Raw genomic sequence first — 27,205 nt, forward strand, 5'->3', positions numbered from 1 at the left:
CTCTCTCTCTCTCTCTCTCTCTCTCTCTCTCTCTCTCTCTCTCTCTCTCTCCTTCCATCCTTGCCACGCAAAGTATCACTCCCCTTCATTGATCTGTCGCACACAGATGCTCTCCCCTTCCACCTCCGTCGCACGCACACTCCTTCCACCACACACACACACACACACACACACACACACACACACACACACATACACACACACACACACACACACACTTTCCTTCCACCACTGCTGCACATACACACTCTCCTACCACCACTGTCGCACACACTCTCCACGACTGCCATGCACACACCGCTCCCAGCACTGTCGCACACAGTCACTTACCTCTCTCTCTCTCTCTCTCTCTCTCTCTCTCTCTCTCTCTCTCTCTCTCTCTCTCTCTCTCTCTCTCTCGTAGTCGTTTTGTACAATTCACTTTCCTGGAAGCACTCACGCTTCTACCAGCAAAAAAAAGGAAAATCGCCTCAGTCGTGTCGAACTCTCTCGGTAATCTTCCTGTTCAACATCTTTCTTTTTTTTTTTTTTTGTCCACTGCTCAAGTCTTGCCGCAGTGGACACGCCACCGGAGGCCACTCCTCCACAACCCCCATCCTCACAGCTTCCCTTGATAGTCAGACAAATATTTATGTCTTGAATACTTCAAAGATACCTCAGTTGCCTCTCTGTGGTCCTTCGTCAGTAGAGTACCTGAGGATGGAGACTCGTTTCACCCGTCATGTAAATTTTGGTGTTAGTAAGAGACACAACACGGACAGAACACGTGACCCTGATCATGACCACGTCGGACGAAAGAAAAAAAAACACAGTATAAGAAATGGACCGAAGAGGTTAATGGTGGCTCCTCAGGTGTCCTCAGACCTGAACCTTTAAGGTCGTGAGGCCATACGAAGAAGGAAAGACGTAAGATGGAGGAGAATTCTACAGTATGACAGTGTAAGGCGAGAAGGAGAGGTATGATAACGGTCAATCCTCGTGTGGCTGGTCACCCTCACAGATACTAAAGGAAGCAGAAGCCAGAAGCGTGTCACTGGTCCAAGCCCGAGTGACGGGGACACACACACACATACACACACGGCTGACGAGAACAGTGGCTAAAATGATACCTGTAGAAAAGGATGAGGCTAGCAATATCACTGTTGACATAAAGGGATGGTTGAAGATAGGTGATGGTTCAAGAATCAGGAAGACACAAGGTTTTGATTCCGCTCTGGTCAATAGAGGGGTGGAGGAAGATATGCGACCCGCGTTCTAGGATTAGGCAAATAAAATCCTTGAAAGAGGAGAACCAGAGGTGAATCATGTTGGAGGAGGGATCACCAGAAGACCTTGCATCGCAAACGCTGTATGGGTTATTTGAAAGAAGGGAATCGGACTCTATTTGAGAAAATGGGTGTTAAGGAGAGTTTCGAAGACTTTATAGATAGCTGGTATGAGAGCAATGAAACAATGGTGGGAAGGTGTTGGAACGATCTCCTCTCTTAAGGAGGGCTTCCACCAAGGCGTACCACCAAGAAGAAGGAGGAGTTTGGGAGTTGACACAAAAGAAGAAATAGGCGAGCAAGGATCGGAGCAAGCAAGGCTCAGAAACACGCTTCCTAAGGACTCGAGGAGATAAGCCATCTGGACTATAAGCCTTGTCCACTTGAAGTTGGGAGTATCGAAAACCCTGAGCCAGGTATATATAGCAGAGGACATAGGTTCAGCGGGAGGAGACAGAGGAGGAGGACTGGACACGGAATCGTAGTTAGGGAAGAGTACGGCAGCACAGAGAGTGGCTTTATCAATCGGAGAGTTACATAATTTATATTAGTAGTCGGAAGACAGAGGAAGATGAATGATAGAAATTGCTGGAGATATTATGGTTAATGACGAGAGAGCTTTACCAGTAGAATGTCTCGGCCATGGTCGAGGACATAGAAACAGTTCCAGCAGATTGTCGCGTATCTTACTATAGTATGTCTACTTTATGCTTTCAGAGATTACGTTCTTATCTCTTAACATTTATTATCATCCTCGACATCCAGTATTACCAACTCTTTTCAAGGGCGACTCGATCCCCTCCACGTACCACTGATACCATGTTCTAAGAACCCCTGTGGTGCAGGACTGTCCAGTCTGCTGGAACATAACCCTAGGCCACTCACTATCACGCCCTCAGCCATATCATCGGAGAGAGAAATTGTCTCATGTTGTGGTAGCTCTCTCTGCCCTGCATGAAGTCTTTGTTACATTAAGGACTGGTTCATACGTTATCAGAGACGTCGCTCATAACTCAAATGCAGCAGTCATTTCTTTCCTCTCTCAAATTTCTCCCAGTGGTGATGTGGTCTGCTTTATATTGTGCCATTAGTTAGTGTCAAGTTCACCATACTGTACCACGGCCCTGTAACCATGCACCGTAAGCCTACTGAGCGGCACACAGACCTAATAACCCCAGTCACTTCACGTGTATCATTTTCGTGAAATGTTTCTGTCATGTAACTGCAGGGTGCGCCCTGCCCTCGTCCTCGGGGCGCCCGTGTTACCAACCTCCAGGTTGCTCGGACGCCTCGCCCGTGAGAGCATCGCCTGGGGACGCTTCCGTCCGGCTGGTTCAGGGTTAGGTCCCTCGCGACACGTAGTCGTTCATCGTAAGCACTCTGGCGAAAATTATCGGGGAAGTTCTTTCCGGTGTGAGACGATAAAAGAGATTTTGATGATAGAGATGTTATCTCCGGCGGGGACAGACTTGGGATATTGAGAGTGAGTAAAGGTGTTTTCCCATACTGCAAGTGTGAGGTCAACGTCACTCTGTATAACACAATACGACATCCTCTTGCCACCAGACGTGATATTAGGATGCGACACGGTACACAAACCCAACGGAAGCCTCATGAGCCATATTCACATGTATAGTGAAGGGGATGGACGGCTTTAACGTCTTACGATGGTGTTTAGGTCCTTCGAGTGGTGGTGTTGAAGTGGACGGTCTCAGTGACCCTGGCAGCTGATAGACTTAAAGACCCCCAGAGAGACATCAAAACACTAGAACATCAATATAATGTAGAAAACTGACGTAACACGTCTGTTGGACCAGTACAGTGCGTAACGATCGTTAGGTTAGTGATCATTTAGAGGCTAACAACCCTTACATCCTAGAGAAGGCGTCAGGCACCACACTCTAGAGAGGTGGCCTTTTATAACACCTGTTTACGAGGTATTTCAATGTCCCGGGAAGAGCCAAACCCGGGCAAGGCTCGGTCCGCCTAGCCACACACACACACAAACACACACACACAGTAAGCCACTGCAACGAGCTCCGGGACAGTCTGTCTTCTGCATCGTGTGAGAGAAGTTGGCTATAAAGTAAGGTTGTTTGAGATTAGGATCCGTGGTCACTATTTGTGTGTTGTGCAGCAGGTGATTGTGTGTCGTGTGTCACGTGAGAAATGATTCGTCCCCCGCCCACACTACCCTGACCTGACCTGACCTGACCTTGACCCACACCTGTTGACAGAAGCAGGTGTAATACCTGCAGGATATGCGTTACTTCAGGTCCTGTGTGTGTGTGTGTGTGTGTGTGTGTGTGTGTGTGTGTGTGTGTGTGTGTGTGTGTGTGTATCTGCAGGGGTCAGTGTAATATCAGGTTCTGTGTAATGTCAGGTACTGTGTAACTACAGGTCCGGAGTCAGACGGTCATGACTGGCTGGGAGCAACACTTAGCGTATAATACAACCACCAGAGACACTCAGTAAGCATGACACTTGTCCAGGCTGTGCAGGTCCGGTGTCCAGGCTGTCCAGGCTGTGCAGGTCCGGTGTCCAGGCTGTGCAGGTCCGGTGTCCAGGCTGTGCAGGCTGTGCAAGTCCGGTGTCCAGGCTGTCCAGGCTGTGCAGGTTCGGTGTCCAGGCTGTACAGGCTGTGCAGCTCCGGTGTCCAGGCTGTCCAGGCTGTGCAGGTCCGGTGTCCAGGCTGTGCAGGCTGTGCAAGTCCGGTGTCCAGGCTGTCCAGGCTGTGCAGGTTCGGTGTCCAGGCTGTCCAGGCTGTGCAGGTTCGGTGTCCAGGCTGTACAGGCTGTGCAGCTCCGGTGTCCAGGCTGTCCAGGCTGTGCAAGTCTGGTGTCCAGGCTGTCCAGGCTGTACAGGTCCGGTGTCCAGGCTGTCCAGGCTGTGCAGGTCCGGTGTCCAGGCTGTCCAGGCTGTGCAGGTCCAGTGTCCAGGCTGTACAGGCTGTGCAGGTCCGGTGTCCAGGCTGTCCAGGCTGTGCAGGTCCGGTGTCCAGGCTGTACAGACTGTGCAGGTCCGGTGTCCAGGCTGTCCAGGCTGTGCAAGTCTGGTGTCCAGGCTGTACAGGCTGTGCAGGTCCGGTGTCCAGGCTGTGCACTATCCAGGGAGAGGCAGGTTAAGACTGTGTCGGGTTCTTCCTCCTTCGAGTACCATCTTCGAACACCATTGTCACCTCGTCACGTCTAAAGAAAGGCCCTCGTACGCAAAGGTCGTACCGTGGGGATGAAGGGTCGTACCGTGGTGCTCAAGGGTGTCGTGCTGTCGTGCTCAAGGGTCTCGTGCTGTCGTGCTCAAGGGTCGTGCTGTCGTGCTCAAGGGTGTCGTGCTGTCGTGCTCAAGGGTGTCGTGCTGTCGTGCTCAAGGGTGTCGTGCTGTCATGCTCAAGGGTGTCGTGCTGTCGTGCTCAAGGGTCGTGCTGTCGTGCTCAAGGGTGTCGTGCTGTCGTGCTCAAGGGTGTCGTGCTGTCGTGCTCAAGGGTGTCGTGCTGTCATGCTCAAGGGTGTCGTGCTGTCGTGCTCAAGGGTGTCGTGCTGTCGTGCTCAAGGGTGTCGTGCTGTCGTGCCCAAGGGTGTCGTGCTGTCGTGCTCAAGGGTGTCGTGCTGTCGTGCTCAAGGGTGTCGTGCTGTCGTGCTCAAGGGTGTCGTGCTGTCGTGCTCAAGGGTCGTGCTGTCGTGCTCAAGGGTGTCGTGCTGTCGTGCTCAAGGGTCGTGCTGTCGTGCTCAAGGGTCTCGTGCTGTCGTGCTCAAAGGTCGTGCTGTCGTGCTCAAGGGTCGTGCTGTCGTGCTCAAGGGTCTCGTGCTGTCGTGCTCAAAGGTCGTGCTGTCGTGCTCAAGGGTGTCGTGCTGTCGTTGCTCAAGGGTGTCGTGCTGTCGTGCTCAAGGGTGTCGTGCTGTTGTGCTCCAGAGCTTAACTTTGGATGATACGTTAAGATGGCTTCTTGCCTGACGAGGCGCCATTGTGACGATCTCGACTGGTACCATCTATTCAGGAAACAGATTTTATCATGAACCAGATATATTTCTATCACTTCTGCGATCAGGTACAATTAAAGATAGATATAATTTTTCTTAAAATTGAGTATAGCAAGATTATCTGTCAGCAATTCCCCACAAGATGTGTGGTAGAGTCAGTGTAGATTGCTATAGTCAAGTATGCAATCCAGAGAATCGCAAGTTTCCAGGATATTAATTCGAGATGTTCTCGAGGTGAGGTGCAGGAGAGGTTGGTACACGGTCTCTGGGCGATTTGCATATCTTTATAACCCGTGATGTCTGGGCTGTGAACAACCTACCTCCTCCTCCTTCCCTCCTCGATCCCTCGAAGGGGAACCGGAGGGAGCTTCATGCGACAGTAGGAAGACCAGCGAATTGGCCACGATCGCTGGAAGAACAAAGCGGACGTTATAGCGCACCTCGAGAGTACTGCCTGAAGAAGTGAGGAACACGTCTGCCAACTGTGGTCTAGTGGTGTAGGTCAGGTGGAGGTGATCTCCAAGGATGACGGTGTTGGCGCTGCAGGTGACGGCGTCACACACACACACACACACACACACACAGAGTAACTGGTTTCCGTAGAAGCGTCATGAGTTTAACGCTATTGTGTTGGTGGTCAGTAGTTATCCAGTTCGTTATAATGCGCGTAATGTTCTTCATAAATATACGCGTTACCAGGGTTTTTTTTTTTTATTCTCATGAGCGTTATGTTACGTTACCTGCACAGACAGTACCGTAACGTAGTGGTGACACGAGGAGTGTCAGGCCTGTGTGTGTGTATGTGTGTGTTTATGTATATGTGTGTGTGTATGTGTGTGTGTGTATGTGTGTGTGTGTGTGTGTGTGTGTGTGTGTGTGTGTACTGTGAGAGACAAGCTGACATGGTTTTCAGATGTGTTGTGATGCCTGTGTGACTATGGCAGTGTGGTGGATGACATACGTTTAAATTCAGAGACGAAGATTGTCATGTGTAAAAGCTAACAGGAGCGTACGTATGTATATCTCTGCTCCCTCACCTGTAGGAGAATTGACCTCACACTACTCCCTCCACCCTGACACAAACACACACACACACACACACACACACACATACCCACACACACACACACACACACACACACACACACCAGCCACGGATGAAGGTAAGGTGGCAGACGAGGAAGAAACCCGCACAATATCATGATAAACACAGACGATAGGATACCTATGACCCTCCTCAGCCATACGGTGAGCACGACGGGACGACCCTTGCTTAGGTAGGATGATGTGACCTTTGAGGGGTCACGGGGGGGGGGGGTCGTCCATGGTCACGCGCCATCATACACCCCCTGGGGTGTGTGGCGGAGGGGGGAGGGGGGAGTGTCGTATGATCGTGGTGGTTGCAGGGTCGTGCTCGAGAGGCGTACGACCTAAGAGCGCGACCCGCCTCTGACTGGAGGGAAAACTTGCGGTCAGAGTGAGAGAGAGAGAGAGAGAGAGAGAGAGAGAGAGAGAGAGAGAGAGAGAGAGAGAGAGAGAGAGAGAGAGAGTTACGAGCTTGGGCACGCCCCCGGGGTCAGCAGGAGTGTGTTTGTGTGGTGTGGTGTGTGTGTGTGTGTGTGTGTGTGTGTGTGTGTGTGTGTGTTGGAGGGCAACACCCAGGCGTGCAACCCACCCCTCGACACTCCCTCAAATGTCACCAGCAGTGCATGACGGAGTATTGTTGATCGCTCTGCATGATACCACTCACTGTGCATGATACCACTTACTGTGCATGATACCACTGACTGTGCATGATACCACTGACTGTGCATGATACCAATGACTGTGCATGATACCACTCATTGTGCATGATACCACTCATTGTGCATGATACCCCTGACTGTGCATGATACCCCTCACTGTGCATGATACCCCTGACTGTGCATGATACCACTGACTGTGCATGATACCACTGACTGTGCATGATACCCCTGACTGTGCATGATACCAATGACTGTGCATGATACCACTCATTGTGCATGATACCACTCATTGTGCATGATACCCCTCACTGTGCATGATACCACTGACTGTGCATGATACCACTGACTGTGCATGATACCCCTCACTGTGCATGATACCCCTCACTGTGCATGATACCACTGACTGTGCATGATACCACTGACTGTGCATGATACCAATGACTGTGCATGATACCACTCATTGTGCATGATACCACTCATTGTGCATGATACCCCTGACTGTGCATGATACCAATGACTGTGCATGATACCACTCATTGTGCATGATACCACTGACTGTGCATGATACCCCTCACTGTGCATGATACCACTGACTGTGCATGATACCCCTCACTGTGCATGATACCACTGACTGTGCATGATACCACTGACTGTGCATGATACCCCTCACTGTGCATGATACCCCTCACTGTGCATGATACCAATGACTGTGCATGATACCACTGACTGTGCATGATACCACTGACTGTGCATGATACCACTCATTGTGCATGATACCCCTGACTGTGCATGATACCCCTCACTGTGCATGATACCACTGACTGTGCATGATACCAATGACTGTGCATGATACCACTCATTGTGCATGATACCACTGACTGTGCATGATACCCCTCACTGTGCATGATACCACTGACTGTGCATGATACCCCTCACTGTGCATGATACCACTGACTGTGCATGATACCACTGACTGTGCATGATACCCCTCACTGTGCATGATACCCCTCACTGTGCATGATACCAATGACTGTGCATGATACCACTGACTGTGCATGATACCACTGACTGTGCATGATACCACTCATTGTGCATGATACCCCTGACTGTGCATGATACCAATGACTGTGCATGATACCACTGACTGTGCATGATACCACTGACTGTGCATGATACCCCTGACTGTGCATGATACCACTCATTGTGCATGATACCCCTCACTGTGCATGATACCAATGACTGTGCATGATACCAATGACTGTGCATGATACCACTCATTGTGCATGATACCCCTCACTGTGCATGATACCAATGACTGTGCATGATACCCCTCACTGTGCATGATACCACTGACTGTGCATGATACCCCTCACTGTGCATGATACCACTGACTGTGCATGATACCACTGACTGTGCATGATACCCCTCACTGTGCATGATACCCCTGACTGTGCATGATACCCCTGACTGTGCATGATACCAATGACTGTGCATGATACCCCTGACTGTGCATGATACCCCTGACTGTGCATGATACCACTGACTGTGCATGATACCCCTCAATGTGCAATATATTGCTCACTTTGCGTGATGCTGCTCACTGTGCATAACGCTACTCTTCACCATTCACGGTTTCCCTTCGTCTGTCGTCAGGGGGGGCGTGGGACCTGGGTCCCCCTCCCCCAACTCAGTGTGTCATTCATTAATGACGTCATCCGTTCCCTCACGCCCCATTGTGGCCGCCTCCGTAACTGTTCTACCACTCACCTTCCTCAGCCGTCGTCTGGCGTGAGTAACACTGTGAGTGTCGTCAGGTGACATGACAGTCAGAGTGTAGTCAAATACCTTGGCAGTGAGGGTGTCGCCAGCTACCATGACACGAAAGCTGACATCTATCCATCTGTTTTCCCCACTCACGCAGCACTGGCTTCCCTCATGCCCTCCTTCCCCATGAGCCAGACACTGGAAGTTACTGTAGGATATTCCTCCGTGACGTAACTACAGCTTCATCAAAGCCTCCAGTGATGATTATACATTGAGTCGTGCCTCAACTGAGTCCACCTTAGCCCTGATGACAGCCGCTGAAATCGACCTGGGTGAAGCCCGTAGAATTATAGGATCGCAAATCACCACCTGAGGCCAAGAACTGAGGGGGGCTGTGTGTGTGTGTGTGTGTGTGTGTGTGGAGGAGGTCGTCTAGTCTGTCCGTGTCCGTGGTGAGAACAGCTGAGACCAGGAGGGTCTGGTCCGTCTCCGGCAGTGTAGTCCGTGGTCGCGGTGGTGTAGGGCAGTGCCACACTGGGGTATGATGATGTGAGCGGTAACCGCAGTGCCTCACAGCCGCAAGGTTTGACACTGCTGGTCACTGTTACGAGGCACCACGTGTGTTCAGGTCCTGCCTGTCTTACCCTGCTCGTCTCAGGCTCGAACAGTGAAGGAGGAAGCCAAGATGCGACTGAAATGTGGACTTCAGTGCCTCAGTATATATGTAACAGGATGTCACTGTACCTATACTAACAAAGGGATGTAGACATCATGCGGCCACTGGATCCTACTGACGTGTACTTCCCACACCTCAGACCCCCGTGGCGGACGTGGGTCTGACGGGCACCTTCCGTCGTGTCGCGGACCCACGGTTCGTTACCCAGGGGACACCGTGAGGGCAGGTAGCGACCGCACGGTGTGGTCACCGATCGGTCACTCTTGATGATAACCTTTGCGCCTGGTAAAAGTTTTAACGTTACAGCGGCTGAAGTAATGACACCTCAAGAAATGTCGGAAATGGTATGCACGTGTTGCAGGCAAGTGCTCAAGGCTGCACACGGGCGTGGAGCACGGGTGAAGGCACGGCCCGAGCAGCTATCGCTGTTAGGGGATCGACCTGTCTTGAACCAATATTGTCCAAGGGAAACATATTTTTTTCCCCACTCTTGCCTCGTACACTTTGTGGCTTGCTGCTCTAACTCCTCACGCTCCTCTCTAGCACTGCACACACCCCTGCAACCCTCACAGGCCCAGCCCGCAAAAGCGTTAGTTCCGATGAGCTTCGACACCTGGGTCTTGAGCCAGGTAGTGGGTGGTACACACCTCGCTGCCGTGGCATGTGTTACCATACTTGACCCAACTTGAAACCAAGACCATCATTTGGTACGTCAGGAACCTCCTCGTCCTCATCCTCGTCAAGTGGCCACCCCAGTCTACATACGTCCTTACGTCACATTTACGTTTTTCTACTTATCATTTGCATTATCATTTCTATTTCTTTATTGGCATCTTCATCTTCAGCCATTCACTTAAAATCACCTTAATTCTTCCAACTTATGTATATGTCGTTAGGCATCTGCGGAACATGAATACATGCGAGGGTCAGCGAGGGTCTGGTGCTGGAGGACCAAGGTGTTCTTACTCATTTTTGGGCCTGTGTGGTGTAGCGTTCACAGGCCTCAATATGATCATTATCGAGCAGGAGATAAACTTGAGGGTTCTGTGTGCGAGAGGGACTTGGGAGTCCACATCGTTCCCCCTGACCAAAGTCCCACATTAGGAGGATAGTAAAGGAGACTTACTGTCTGCTGATAGATATCAAAATAGCTTTCAAGTATTAGGATAAGGATGTGTTAGGCAAGGTGGTCATATACAACATAATGACAAAAGTTGAATATACTTCTCAAGTTGGGTCACCCCACCTGAAAATGAGCTAAGAAAGAAGGTCTAGAGGAGAGCAGCAAAGATGGTACCAGAATTAAGAGAGAAGAGTTACAGGGAAAGGTTTGAAGCCTTGAATTTGCCCATCTTGGAAGAATGAAGTGTGAGGGGTGACCTGATCACATCCCTTAAGTTATCAAAACAGATTGATGACGTGGACAGTGAAGAGTTATTCGAGAGATGTAGGGACCGTGCAACTGTAAGATATACAACATGAAATTAAGATAACTTGCTAAAAAGATGTAAATAAATACTTTGATGGTATACGAGTGGTGAATGAATGGAACATAATGTTTGAGGACATGGTAAATATAAACAACATATAGAGACTTATGTACGTGGGTCTATGATGGGAGAGAATGTTTAGGAGATGGAACCCGAAGAATGTAAAACTCCCTAGACCGTACAGTAGATATACATAAACACACACACACACACACACACACACACACACACACACACACACACACACACACACACACACACCGCTGTATTATCGTCTCTGTTCCTCTGTGCAACACTAGAGAAAGCAACGCTATTTCCGTGAAAGTCTCTCTTAATTGGTCGATTAGTTTGACGTCACGTCGAAGATTTGCTCTGATTGGTTGACTCGTGATCGTGCTTGGTCATGGCCGGTCGGCGCTTTGATTGACACCGCTGCATGACATCGATGCACCTGCGCCGCTGGGTCCACCGCCCCGGAGAAAGTCAGGGTGGGCCCCGGTTCGAACTGGCAGAACAGGTTCACCTAACCCAACCTTGGTAGTGGCTGCCTCCCTGGCCAGTATCTCAGTGTTGGTAAACTGACTCGCCCACCAACACTGCCAGGTCCCTGCTTCACACAGACCATCTTCACACTGAGAGCCATGTCGCACACAGACTGGCCCACTCCTCAGAATGACACGTCAGACGACAAAAATGTTATGATCTAAATAAAGTTTGATGTTCCCTACCCGGAGTTTATGCAGCGGATCCGCTCATGTTTTCGTCTCTGTTGTTGATCATTTATGAGGTCGTCCTTGTTGGCCATTACGCATAGTTAGGTAGAGTGACCCATTATTTGAAACTGTAATATTGTTTGAACTAACTAACGGGTGGTTTGTGAATGATTTATAATGGTCAAACAGCACCTTGTTTTCCGTAAAGTCTTCTGTAACAGTGGCTGACACCCTTTGCCATTTACCTTGACTTGTATTATGTTGTGTGTGTGTGTGTGTGTGTGTGTGTGTGTAAGGGCAGGAAGTTTGATACTCGTGAGGTGCAAGTCCCTCAACCCCAGAGATATGTCGTACAGACTTCTATGTATACATCCTCCCCTCCCTACGACAGGTATGTACCTAACTGCATATACTTCATTATGGCTTACTTTGCTCCACTACCACCACACACACGTCTACTGTGTTCGGGATGAAGGTGATCTGCCTCACCCCCACACGACACTTTCTTGCGTCAAGGGGCATGGCTCTCTCACTCACCGGGGTCCTCCTTCCCTCCCTCCCCCTCCCTCCCTCCCTCCCATGAAGGGTGGGGGGGGATGAGTAACTTGTCTATGATTCTTTTATGGACCTTGGATTGGTCGTTTCCCTCAGAACTGCTTGTTGTTCTCTCTCTCTCTCTCTCTCTCTCTCTCTCTCTCTCTCTCTCTCTCTCTCTCTCTCTCTCTCTCTCTCTCTCTACTTAAGTGCTTTTCATACTTGATCGCCATTTCCCGTGTTAGCGAGATGGCGCCAGGGACAGACGGAAGAAAGGCCACATCCGTTCACACTCATTCTCTACCTGTCATGTGTCATGCACCGAAACCACAGCTCCCTATCCACATCCAGGCCCCACAGACCTTTCCATGGTTTACCCAGGACGCTTCACATGCCCTGGTTCAGTCCATTGACTGCACGGCAAACCTCGTTATGTTATGAGAACAACATATTGGGATGACATCTTCAAAAGTAGTGATTTAAAAACACTCACACAATACTGTCCTCATTATGAGGCAAGAAGACAAATGACTGAGGAATTGGTATACTTTTGAAATGAAAAAGGAATAATGTAAAACGCGAAATAATATGAGACAGAACACAGTGGACGTAAAGAAGAAAACGAGGGGAAAAAATATGGTAAGCAAAAAGTAGGGAAGAATTAGAATAGCTGGATGAAAGGTAAAAAGAAATTTAGCAAGTACGATTATGGCATCAGCGAGGAGGGAGCAGAGAACAAATGAGGAGAAAGTAACACAAAACATGGAGCACAACCAAGACGTTTCATTCTTGTATATGAATAAAGCAGAGAATAAGAAGTCCGAGACACTGGGCCTTTTGAAGCGAGAGAAACGAATGAATAACGACCCCGAGAGAATAAGTCGTATGCAGATCAACCAGTCTGGCTCGGTGTTCAACCCAAAATACGAAGAATGTATAAATAATGAAACATTCATCCAGTGTGACGAGCATATGATTATTGAAATACAAGAAACTAACGTGAATGAAGCATTTGATTAGCTTTTAAGGGATCCCCCCCAACACCAGGGATCAGATGGGAGCTCAGTTGTCTTCCTTATGATACATGACGAGGATCAGAACCTATGATGATAGTAGCGACCAGACACTGGTCGTCCCAGTGCAACAGATGGGTCACTAAAACACAGGACGGAGGAGGACAACACGTATACACACCAGCCAGCCTGACGTTATGTATAGACCAAGTAACCTGGCATCACATGGAGAGATGATTTAGCTTAGCAATACATGGAGATCAGTTAGTCTGGCATCACAGACCACTTAGTCTGATGTTACATCATATAGACCAGTTAGCCTGATATATACACAGGTTACACTGACATCATGTACAATCAGAGGATATGAAGGAGTGTTAACACACACACACACACACACACACACACACACACACACACACACACACACAAATTGGACAATTTACTGAGCAACAGTTACAAAAACGAAGGCCAGCAAGGCTTTGTGTCAGGTAGATGTACATAAACTGAACTTTCTCCATTGTAAGTATTGAATGAAAATCTACCACAAGGACGAGAGAATTGACACTGTTTGTCTAGACTTTGCCGAGGCGTATGATGAAGTGAACTACAGTATTGAACCAGAGAAGAAAGAGGAGGAAAGTATGATTTGTTTTTCTTTGTTAGCTGAGACGGCATGGGGAGCTGAGGCCCTAATCAAGGCCATTTCTTTAGCGCTATATATATATATATATATATATATATATATATATATATATATATATATATATATATATATATATATATATATATATTAGCGAGCAACCCCTAAGGGTGGATGAACAGCTGGGTTGACTGTGCACCGACTGCCGTAACCGGGACTCTAACCTATGTGTTCGACTGCTAGGAGGACCGTAAATGCGTCTCGGTCAAGAACGCTAACCGCTACACCACGGACGAAAAGAGTTCTGATCTAACGGAAACAAAGTGGTTGCGAACGGAACCGTGTGTTGAGGAGGAAGACGTTGTATGCTCCGGGGTGCCACAAGGAGTGGTATTCCCTCCAATCATTATTTCCTTTTATGATATCAGACACTGAGAGAGTGGGACAACAGAGTGTGGTTCGTTGTTGTCTTGAAGAAACGAGGGTATGAGTGATCATGAAAAAGGTTCAGAATACAGAGAAAAAGTACAAATATCTTTTTTTTTCTTAGTTGAATTTGCATATGAGTAGAAAAGAAGCTGACGGAATTCACCGAAGAAGAAATTTCAGGAAATGAGTCATGGAGTAATTAATATATGGGTGACTATAAAGGCCAAATAGGGAAGGACTTAGAGAATGAAGAAAAACGTCAGAGAATTGGAAGTGGTCATAAATGAGATACGATCTCAAAGATCATAGATATACGATTGTATAATCAAGTCAGATAATGAGTGGTATGATACTAAGAACTTCCACAAGAAGACACAGAAAAGCTGCTGATGAAAATGTTGAATGCATATAAGAGAAGAAAAAAAAATTGAATCTACGGCTGTATTGTATAGTCGTTAGTAAAAGGAAATAAGTGATTTAGAGAGAAATTACGAGACCTTTTACAAGGAAGATCGTGGTACTGGATCATATGAACCATCATGAGAGGTTGGAGAACACGAACACTACAACTTGGCAAGATAAAGAAGGATGCGTCATGATCTCCGTAGTGCAGGAAACTGAAGGTCGCTGAAAATATTGTCCCAGATCGAAACTCATCTCATCCAGGAAGAGAGAGAACTGTGTAGTCTGCAGTAACACCTGGGAATGAACCAAGAAGATATCACACAAAAGTGCGTGATGATGCAGCAAACGAGGTGGAAAGATTTCCCAGCAGAAATAAGAAACGTACATGAAACAACGACTGAAATAATTATACATGAAACAACGACAGAAATAATCACACATGAAACAACGACAGAACTATCACACATGAAACGACAGAAATAATCACACATGAAGCAACGACAGAAATAATCACACATGAAACAACGACAGAAATAATCACACATGAATTTGATGTCTGGTTGAAGTCATTGCCAGATGATCCCAGGATGGATAATTACGGAGTGCAGCTGGCGGTAGAGAGAAAGAGGATCTCTCATCAAACCAGGTATACGTTAAGCGCTACACGCTCACCCTGCTTTTGGCAGAACCTAGCTTTAGGTAGTCCTAGGTAGGTGGTAGGTAATTAGGTTGGTAGCAGGTAAGTAGGCAGGTACTCTGTCTCAAAGGAACCGTTGTTTGTACATATATATATATATATATATATATATATATATATATATATATATATATATATATATATATATATATATATATATACATTACTTCCATTAACCCTCTCACTTTAATACATTATCGTATAGCTAAACACGTCTTCCTTCTTGACCGTGTATCTGGTTAGCCTCACTTGCTGGCAACACTAGAGCTGGCAACATTTGTGATGGCAACACTGAAGTTAGCAACACTGGTGCTGCCAATACTGGTGTAAACAAATCAGTATCATATACACCATCATAAACATCTAAGTAATTAGTCGTACTCAGTACTTTGTTTACTATAAGACAGTCTTAATGATGATGCGTTATAAACTTAGGGCATTATACTTCAGTGGACTCATAGGAATATATATATATATATATATATATATATATATATATATATATATATATATATATATATATATATAGTAGGGTTGAGGGTCAAGTCAATTGGGAGGTAAGTTTGAATGGAGAAAAACTGGAGGAAGTAAAGTGTTTTAGATATCTAGGAGTGGATCTGGCAGCGGATGGAACCATGGAAGCGGAAGTGGATCATAGGGTGGGGGAGGGGGCGGAAATCCTGGGAGCCTTGAAGAATGTGTGGAAGTCGAGAACATTATCTCGGAAAGCAAAAATGGGTATGTTTGAAGGAATAGTGGTTCCAACAATGTTGTATGGTTGCGAGTCGTGGGCTATGGATAGAGTTGTGCGCAGGAGGATGGATGTGCTGGAAATGAGATGTTTGAGGACAATGTGTGGTGTGAGGTGGTTTGATCGAGTAAGTAACGTAAGGGTAAGAGAGATGTGTGGAAATAAAAAGAGCGTGGTTGAGAGAGCAGAAGAGGGTGTTTTGAAATGGTTTGGGCACATGGAGAGAATGAGTGAGGAAAGATTGACCAAGAGGATATATGTGTCGGAGGTGGAGGGAACGAGGAGAAGTGGGAGACCAAATTGGAGGTGGAAAGATGGAGTGAAAAAGATTTTGTGTGATCGGGGCCTAAACATGCAGGAGGGTGAAAGGAGGGCAAGGAATAGAGTGAATTGGATCGATGTGGTATACCGGGGTTGACGTGCTGTCAGTGGATTGAATCAGGGCATGTGAAGCGTCTGGGGTAAACCATGGAAAGCTGTGTAGGTATGTATATTTGCGTGTGTGGACGTGCATGTATATACATGTGTATGGGGGTGGTTTGGGCCATTTCTTTCGTCTGTTTCCTTGCGCTACCTCGCAAACGCGGGAGACAGCGGCAAAAAAAAAAAAAAATATGTATATATATAAGAACAGAGGACTAGGCCTTTGAGGGAATATCCAGTTTTCTTAATTCATACCGTCACATACACTCATACACTCGTCCACAAAGGCATACAGCCCAAACACAGTCATATACCGATAGACAGTCCCACATCCTCCACCAAACACAGACACACTCCCACAGAAGCACCGACTCCACATTCACACTTCCATTTCATATTCACTCACAAGTGCATAAACTCCCACAAGCACACACTCCAACAAGCACACCCACTCACAAGCACACACTCCAACAAGCACACCCACTCACAAGCACACACACCAACTAGCGTAGTCACTCCAACAAGCACACTCGCTCACAAGCACTCACACTCCCACAAGCACACAAACTCCTCAAGCACACGCTCACTCCGATAAGCACACACACTCCCACAAGCACACTAATTCCCGCAACTACACACACACACACACACACACACACACACACACACACACACACAGTACCTCGTGCCTGCAGATCGCTAATTACAGGTTGTCTTCGCTGGTAGGTCGGTATATAATTTCCGAGGCAGGTGAGGTATTACCGTGATGTTCCCAGTACACCAGGTATCCGTTCCTGGTGGTCCTTGAGCTGACTGTCTTAGACTGGGCCGGTCCTAATGGTCCCGAAGATTTATTCAATATTGTAAAACTGAAGATTAAGAAAAGATCTTTCTCCTTCAGATGGATTCGATTCTATTAGCCATCCATTCTGAAGGATGGAAATCGTTTATTCTTTTTTTTCTCTCAAAAGACTTAAGAATTCTGTCCCTAGCCGAAGCCTAGTAATTATGGCTCGGGCCTCAACAAAGGGTATTCAAGGGATAGATATTTATGCCCACGTCCGTGAAGCTTCTTGGATCCTTTATGTTGACGCAGGCGGACTGGCTGTAGCAGTCATGATGGATCCTGGGGGGAGGAGGATTGGGGTGTGTGGCTCTCAATAGGATCTAGCCCGGAGCAAAACAAAAGAAGGTCTGGCCTCCCGATGCACTTTTGTTTCGCTGGTTAGCAGATGGCGGGATTATAGGTTGTGGAACATAAACTGACTTCAATGATTATCTGTTTATGTCCTCGAAGGTCATATTTTACGAAATTTATCGTTTGTTTATATAAACAATGATCTCAATTGTCTTACAAAAGACGTGCACGTCCACAGGCAACCACAGACAACACGCATAGATTATACAAAGTCCACACAGGCCAAAAGAATATAAGACAAATACTTGGTTGTAAGCGTAGCAAATCGTAGGGCTGGGATGGCCACATTGCCTAAGAAACTCTCACATTACACAGTTGGTGCCGGTGTAAAGTGATGACCTCTGACGAGTTTAGTGCTCTGGTAGGGAGGGTGAGTGGTGGACATGATGGAGGAGACTGTGAGGATGGTAGGAGATTAACACAGATCAACTGTACCCCTGGAGCAGACTGGATTAAGGGAGAGAAATTGGTCCTTTCATAGATATTATTATGTCTCTGTCTTGTTAGTGTGCCACAGATAGTGTGGCAACAGTGTGGACCAGGTTCTCGAGCCAGACAATTAGGTATTGGACCAGAAAACCACGTAGTGAACCAGAAAGCCACGTACTGAACCAGAAAACCACGTAGTGAACCAGAAAGCCACGTACTGAACCAGAAAACCACGTAGTGAACCAGAAAACCACGTACTGAACCAAAAAACCACGTACTGAACCAAAAAAACCACGTACTGAACCAAAAAACCACGTACTGAACCAGAGAACCACATAATGAACCAGAAAACCACGTACTGAACCAGAAAACCACGTACTGAACCAGAAAACCCCGTACTGAACCAGAGAACTTCGTACTGACCAGAGAACTAGGAAACCACGTACTGAACCAGAGAACCACGTACTGAACCAGAGAACTACGTGCTGAACCAGAGAACCAGAAAACCACGTATTGAACAGAGAACCAGAAAACCACGTACTGAACCAGAGAACCAGATCTGACCAGTTTCATAGGACGAAATTTGCCGTCTTAAGCTGAACATTGAGGCTGGGTTTGAGTCTGGTGGTCTTAGTGAAAACGTTTCGGAGATGATTAATCATACAGTCTTTGATCTTGATGCACTTCGTCTGTTAAAGACCTGGGGACGTGAGAGGACCTGTAGGTGGATGGGTGACAAGAGATCGGATGACCCATGAGGAGGTTATCTGACGGAAGACAGTGATGGTATTATGTTGGAAGGAACTGGAGAGTTGAGAGGGGTAGAAAGGGTTGAAAGGGGGAGGGAAAGGGGGATGGGACATGGGATAGGATGTGAGGGGGATGGGACATGGGATAGGATGTGAGGGGGATTGGACATAGGATAGGATGTGAGGGGGATGTGAGGGGGATAGGACATAGGATAGGATGTGAGGGGGATGGGACATAGGATAGGATGTGAGGGGGACTGGACATAGGATAGGATGTGAGGGGGATGGGACATAGGATAGGATGTGAGGGGATAGGACATAGGATAGGATGTGAGGGGGATGGTTAGTTATAATGGTGGTGCGTCTACCAGTAGGGTATAGTGTTCAGGAGAATTACTCCAATACTTTGGGCCTTCTTGATAGAAAAGATTCTCTTGCAGATGATGTCTGTTTTCTTGGAAGAGATGAAGCAGAAGAGAAGGTTAAGGGAGGTTCAGGCTGCTCATGCCGTGGGTGCAACGGTTGGTATGGGAGGGAAACCAGACGAGGTAGATGGTCTACGAAAGGGTACTGGAGTTCCTGCTTTCTGCAGTATATTCAGGTGTTTGGAAGTTCACGAGACTCGTTTATGTGGCTCGTGTGTAGTGAACTGGTGGTGTACTGTGACCAGGAACTGATGGTGTACTGTGACCAGGAACTGGTGGTGTACTGTGACCAGGAACTGGTGGTGTACTGTGACCAGGAACTGGTGGTGTACTGTGACCAGGAACTGGTGGTGTACTGTGACCAGGAACTGGTGGTGTACTGTGACCAGGAACTGGTGTTGTACTGTGACCAGGAACTGGTGGTGTACTGTGACCAGGAACTGGTGGTGTACTGTGACCAGGAACTGGTGGTGTACTGTGACCAGGAACTGGTGGTGTTCTGTGACCAAGAACTGGTGGTGTACTGTGACCAGGAACTGGTGGTGTACTGTGACCAGGAATTGGTGGTGTTCTGTGACCAAGAACTGGTGGTGTACTGTGACCAGGAACTGGTGGTGTACTGTGACCAGGAACTGATGGTGTACTGTGACCAGGAACTGGTGGTGTACTGTGACCAGGAATTGGTGGTGTACTGTGACCAGGAACTGGTGGTGTACTGTGACCAGGAATTGGTGGTGTACTGTGACCAGGAACTGATGGTGTACTGTGACCAGGAACTGGTGGTGTACTGTGACCAGGAATTGGTGGTGTACTGTGACCAGGAACTGGTGGTGTACTGTGACCAGGAATTGGTGGTGTACTGTGACCAGGAACTGGTGGTGTACTGTGACCAGGAACTGGTGGTGTACTGTGACCAGGAATTGGTGGTGTACTGTGACCAGGAACTGGTGGTGTACTGTGACCAGGAATTGGTGGTGTACTGTGACCAGGAACTGGTGTTGTACTGTGACCAGGAATTGGTGGTGTACTGTGACCAAGAACTGGTGTTGTACTGTGACCAGGAATTGGTGGTGTACTGTGACCAGGAACTGGTGGTGTACTGTGACCAGGAACCGGTGGTGTTTTGTGACCCCTGGGATGACCAGCGTGTCTAGCGATGATGCGATGAAGGTACAGTAGTGGATGCAGGGGTCCAGGGATGAGCGTTGGGTCGTCCAACCAGCGAGGCGTGGCTGCCCCAAGTCCTGGTGAGGACCTGCTCCCTCCCTACAACCTTTGTATGGGGGAGTGGGTCTGGGGGGGGGAAGTACACATACACGTACAATGTGTCCATTTGAGTCTCTTTTATCCAATTTGGTTAATGTTGGTGTTCTTTTTCGCAACCAGGCCACACCAGCGTGCATGAACACCACCTACTTGGTCCTTACACAGGGTACAGGATAGGTCCATCTTAGTTCACCAAGGTACAGTGCTTCACTGAGGTATAGTGGTTAACTAAGGTACAGTGCTTCACTGAGGTAGAGTGGTTCACTAAGATACAGTGGTTCACTGAGGTACAGTAGTTTACTAAGGTGCAGTGGTTCACTAAGGTACAGTGGTTTCACTAAGGTACAGTGCTTCACTGAGGTACAGTGGTTCACTAAGGTACATTGGTTCACTACGGTACAGTTTGAAATGAGAGCAGGTGTGGGTGTTAGTGCCTCTCCAGCCCTGCCCAGAGCGTCTCGGAAACACATTGTGATGCAGATAACATGTTCGACCTGACTGACGAGAGCAAATGCCTCTCCGATTCTACCTCCTCCGGCGCCACAATCTTGCGTGGGGTTGTCTCTTGCAAATGATGGTCGTCATTCCCTCCCCCACTTGATTGATCCTCTGAACATGACGGTACAGCTCGAACATGATGGTACAGCTCGAACATGACGGTACAGCTCGAGCATGACGGTACAGCTCGAACAGGACGGTACAGCTCGAACATGACGGTACAGCTCGAACATGATGGTACAGCTCGAACATGACGGTACAGCTCGAGCATGACGGTACATCTCGAGCATGACGGTACAGCTCGAGCATGACGGTACAGCTCGAACAGGACGGTACAGCTCGAACAGGACGGTACAGCTCGAGCATGACGGTACAGCTCGAGCAGGACGGTACAGCTCGAACATGACGCGTACCACAGTGATGGTAGCCCAGTTTTCTATAGCCTCACCGTGCCAGAAAATTCTTGTTGATATCCTTCATCTCCTTTTTTATCAAGCATCGCCTTTCTTCTTCCTCTCCTCTTCCCCTTAACTCAAGCCTTCGCTGGACGCTCCCAGTCCCTCGTCACCCCTTCCTCCCTCCCTGTGTGAAGCAAGGGTGACCCATCCTTCCTCGCCAGTCTTCATCCCTTCGTCCTTGAAGGTGGAGGCATGCCTTCCCCCGGCGCCACACGGTCGTGTATATTCTCTCTCTCCTCCGCCAACGTTTACCTGTTGATCCCGAACGTTTGTGGCCGAAAACGTTCTCTTCCGGGTTGAGCCGGGAGGGAGGGGTTCCTGCGTCTGGCCAGCTGTAATGACGATCTAATGACTTTTTTTTTATTAATAGATTTTGATTCAGTTCATTGGACTAGTTTATGGCTCACGTTGGCGTTGACTGGGTGTTGCAGAAGATCCAGGGATACGAACCCTGGGCCTGGTTGAGGGAAGCTGATATTTTGCACTGCCTCATATTTAGCTCCGCCTCATGTAAACCCACCTCATGCAGACCTCGACATGGAAATGTAGGATTCCCGCCTGATGTGTAGCTGTGACTCATATGTAGTTCTACCTCATATGTAGCCATACCTGGTGTGTAGTTCTACCTCATATGTAGCCATATCTAGTATGTAGTTCTACCTCATATGTAGCCATACCTGGTGTGTAGTTCTACCTCATATGTAGCCATACCTGGTGTGTAGTTCTACCTCATATGTAGCCATACCTGGTGTGTAGTCCTACCTCATATGTAGCCATACCTGGTGTGTAGTTCTACCTCATATGTAGCCATACCTGGTATGTAGTTCTACCTCATATGTAGCCATACCTGGTATGTAGTTCTACCTCATATGTAGCCATACCTGGTGTGTAGTTCTACCTCATATGTAGCCATACCTGGTGTGTAGTTCTACCTCATATGTAGCCATACCTGGTATGTAGTTCTACCTCATATGTAGTCATACCTGGTATGTAGTTCTACCTCATATGTAGCCATACATGGTATGTAGTTCTACCTCATATGTAGCCATACCTGGTGTGTAGTTCTACCTCATATGTAGCCATACCTGGTATGTAGTTCTACCTTATATGTAGCCATACCTGGTATGTAGTCCCGCCACATATGTAGTGTGATAACGAGCCGAGGTCAGAACACGTGCCTAAACGCTGACCTCTACATGAAGGCATTTTATCACATAGCATTGTAGTCCCCTGGTTACCATACACCGTCGTAGTCTATACTTACGACACCTGGTTACCATACACCGTCGTAGTCTATACTTACGACACCTGGTTACCATACATCGTCGTAGTCTATACTTACGACACCAGGTTACCATACACCGTCGTAGTCTATACTTACGACACCTGGTTACCATACACCGTCGTAGTCTATACTTACGACACCTGGTTACCATACATCGTCGTTGTCTATACTTACGACACCTGGTTACCATACACCGTCGTAGTCTATACTTACGACACCTGGTTACCATACACCGTCGTAGTCTATAATTACGACACCTGGTTACCATACACCGTCGTAGTCTATAATTACGACACCTGGTTACCATACACCGTCGTAGTCTATAATTACGACACCTGGTTACCATACACCGTCGTAGTCTATACTTACGACACCTGGTTACCATACACCGTCGTAGTCTATACTTACGACACCTGGTTACCATACACCGTCGTAGTCTGTATTTGCGACACCTGGCTACCATACACCGTCGTAGTCTGTATTTACGACACCTGGTTACCATACACCGTCGTAGTCTGTATTTACGACACCTGGTTGCCATACACCGTCGTAGTCTGTATTTACGACACCTGGTTGCCATACAACGTCGTAGTCTGTACTTACGACACCTGGTTACCATACACCGTCGTAGTCTGTACTTATGAAACATCGATACGATACAGTGTCGTAGTCCTATGCCACGTTGTTAGGGGGTCTTAACGTAGGTGAATGAGACAATCGTAACTTTCAGTGTTTAATTACCTGTTCTCCCTGTAACAATTAACTATGTACAGTATTTCCATAAAGAATTTATAAATAAATTGGCAATTCATTGTATCAGTACGCAAAGACTACGCTTGATATGTCGAGATGAGTGAGAGAGAGAGAGAGAGAGAGAGAGAGAGAGAGAGAGAGAGAGAGAGAGAGAGAGAGAGAGAGAGAGAGTTACATAAATACACACACCACACATACCAAAGGTCCAGGTAGGTGGTTTGGCCTCAACGCTGCTAAAGAAAGAGATAGCTAGATGGAGAGAGAGAGAGAGAGAGAGAGAGAGAGAGAGAGAGAGAGAGAGAGAGAGAGAGAGAGAGAGAGAGAGAGATCCACATTAAAGCTCTAATGGTAACGCTATGGACAACTATCTAGTCTAATATCACAGACACCGCAGATCCTGCCTGGTGGCTCTATACTCAGCTGGGCGTTATGTTAGTCAACCTAGATAACCGAACATCGTTGTATATAATCACCGGTTGTAAACTTGGTACTTGGTTGGGCGTGATGGACCAATCACAAGGCTGCACGCGTCTCATTGTCAGTTGGACCGTTACAAAGGCTTGATTCAGAGGTGATTTTTTTTTTTTAGAATATTAGCAATGCAGTACGATCCAATGGGCAACGAATGTACGACATTTGGATATCATGGTCGTACACTGGTGCGACCATGATGTCACTGCGTCCGGGATGGTGGGAACGGTCCTTAGTTTTTTAAGACGCGCTTAGCCTGAGTCATGGCAAGGGATAATCCTGGGATTTATAAATCATCACTGCCACAGTCCCCGACGTTGATTGGCGCTCTTTACTTGTCATAGTTGATGGAGCCTTGTGATTGGTAGTGAGTGGATAACGTCACTCATTCCTCGTGGAATCCTGATGTTGAATGGTGCGCGGTCCTTCACGTCACAGTCGGTCGAGTCTTGTGATAGGTGGCGAGTGCGTGACGTCACAGTATCCGGTGATGTGGCTGGCAGCGGGGCCGCCGTGCTGCCCCCTTTGGCAACCAATAAGCGGGTCGCTCCGTTAAAGCTCTCGTACCGCACACTATAAAACTACTTTTGATAACAATATATCTGGCTGGAGCCGCCCCCGAGCCACCACACAACACTCCTAAGCAAGATTAGATTAGCCTTGTAGTGTTTAGATGGTATTGTTCATTAATCTTGAGACTCTGGATACCCAGGTATCTACAGCTTATATACAACATGTAGTACTACGGGATTAATCAACTTTTCATTGATAATTTACTGGGAATAACTGCATTATTTGTGTGTGTGTGTGTGTGTGTGTGTGTGTGTGTGTGTAGCGTGGGGGGCGGGTAGCCAGTAGGGCGCCACACTCAGTATGAACTGTTCCTCTCCCAGCTGGGGCGCAGCAGCTCACCTGCTCACCCAGCGGAAGACACGGTTCATGACACTGCTCTCCCAGTGTCATGTGTCATGCCATGAGACACATGGCACGTGTCGTGGTTGGTCCCTGGAGCGACACAGACCTGCTTCTGCTGAACACGTGACTTTACGTCGTTATTTTTGTTATGACGTCATCTGCCTCACGCGAGAGCCAGTAACGTTATAGATCACATAACTAGTGACGTCACTTAGATCACATGATTCGTGACACCACTCGCATAAAACACGTGACCGTTGACGTCACGGAAGCACAATATCTGTAAAGACACATACATGGTCAATAACGTCACACACACCACGTAGCTCCAGCCATTGTACATCACGTGACTAGTGACGCCATACCCCCACGTAGGCACGTACGTCACACATCACATGGCAGACGGAAGAAAGCCTCTCATTGGCTGAATGTTGATGTGACGTGCCTTGTTGACGTCATGATAACGGAATACTACAACGAGAAGGTCACTCACATCCGATACCTCGTCTCCAGAGGTCAGTCTGTGGTTGACCTCCAGGTTTCCAGTAAACGGCAAGTTATTTCCAGCACACGAATAATTTTCTGGAACTTCGCATTTGGCAATATTCGTGAATATTGAACCCGAGAATTTCTCTTAGTGTTATCCTTCCACACGAATCATGGTTCAGGAGGCGTGGCTGCACACTACCAGGGCCCACGCCCACACGCCTGCTTATATTTTCGTCCGCTGCACTCCCTTGAGGCACGGGGGCGCGGTGCTGGGGGGCGCGGCCCGCTGGGGCGGGACGAGGCGCGGCGCCCCCGCGCGGGAGGAGGGCGTGGTCATGAAGGGGGGCACCATATTGCTGCTCTGGATCAGGTGGAGCGCCAGGGCCTGCACGTCAGACGCCGACGCCACCTTCCCGCCCACCACACCTGCAACATTGGCAACACTGGTTTATGGACGGCCAGAAAGTTTACATGGGAACTAACCTCCCACAGCCCTGACCTACCCTCCCACAGCCCTGACCTACCTTCCCACAGCCCTGACATACCCTCCCACAGCCCTGACCTGCCCTCCCACAGCCCTGACCTACCCTCCCACAGCCCTGACCTGCCCTCCCACAGCCCTGACCTACCCTCCCACAGCCCTGACCTGCCCTCCCACAGCCCTGAACTACCCTCCTACAGCCCTGAACTACCTTCCTACAGCCCTGACCTACCCTCCCACAGCCCTGACCTACCCTCCCACAGCCCTGACCTGCCCTCCCACAGCCCTGACCTACCCTCCCACAGCCCTGACCTGCCCTCCCACAGCCCTGAACTACCTTCCCACAGCCCAGACCTACCCTCCCACAGCCCTGAACTACCCTCCCACAGCCCTGACCTACCCGTACCTGTAGCCTCAAATTGTTACTATGACCCCACATGTACCTGTAGCCTCAAATTGTTACTATGACCCCACATGTACCTGTAGCCTAAGTTGTTACTATGACCCCACCTGTACCTGTAGCCTAAGTTGTTACTATGACCCCACCTGTACCTGTAGCCTAAGTTGTTACTATGACCCCACCTGTACCTGTAGCCTCAAGGTGTTACTATGACCCCACCTGTACCTGTAGCCTCAAGGTGTTACTATGACCCCACCTGTACCTGTAGCCTAAGTTGTTACTATGAACCCACCTGTACCTGTAGCCTCAAGGTGTTACTATGACCCCACAAGTACCTGTAGCCTCAAGGTGTTACTATGACCCCACATGTACCTGTAGCCTAAGTTGTTACTATGAACCCACCTGTACCTGTAGCCTAAGTTGTTACTATGACCCCACCTGTACCTGTAGCCTCAAGGTGTTACTATGACCCCACAAGTACCTGTAGCCTCAAGGTGTTACTATGACCCCACATGTACCTGTAGCCTAAGTTGTTACTATGACCCCACCTGTACCTGTAGCCTCAAATTGATACTATGGTCCCACCTGTACCTGTAGCCTCAAATTGTTACTATGACCCCACCTGTACCTGTAGCCTCAAATTGATACTATGGTCCCACCTGTACCTGTAGCCTCATTGTTACTATGACCCCACAATTACCTGTAGCCTCAAATTGTTACTATGACCACACCTGTACCTGTAGCCTCAAATTGATACTATGGTCCCACCTGTACCTGTAGCCTCATTGTTACTATGACCCCACAATTACCTGTAGCCTCAAATTGTTACTATGACCCCACCTGTACCTGTAGCCTCGAATTGT

At 48.2% G+C, this 27,205-nt stretch overlaps 2 protein-coding genes across 2 annotated transcripts in view; one reads left to right on the top strand and one right to left on the bottom strand.

Annotated features, from left to right (window-relative positions):
- The window catches only part of LOC139760935 (uncharacterized), a 277,100-nt gene that overhangs the window by 79,959 nt on the left and 169,936 nt on the right, over positions 1 to 27,205 (top strand). The gene's annotated exons all lie outside the window — the stretch shown is intronic.
- LOC139760928 (uncharacterized) overlaps positions 23,684 to 27,205 on the bottom strand; it is a 46,108-nt gene continuing 42,586 nt past the window's right edge. Inside the window, exon 5 of the mRNA XM_071684708.1 lies at positions 23,684 to 25,887. Coding sequence (XP_071540809.1) covers positions 25,685 to 25,887 — 203 coding nt within the window. The 3' untranslated portion in view covers positions 23,684 to 25,684. The remainder of the gene's footprint in view (positions 25,888 to 27,205) is intronic.

The sequence above is a fragment of the Panulirus ornatus genome, chromosome 3 (assembly GCF_036320965.1).
Source record: "Panulirus ornatus isolate Po-2019 chromosome 3, ASM3632096v1, whole genome shotgun sequence".
In the NCBI taxonomy this organism is placed as follows: domain Eukaryota; kingdom Metazoa; phylum Arthropoda; class Malacostraca; order Decapoda; family Palinuridae; genus Panulirus; species Panulirus ornatus.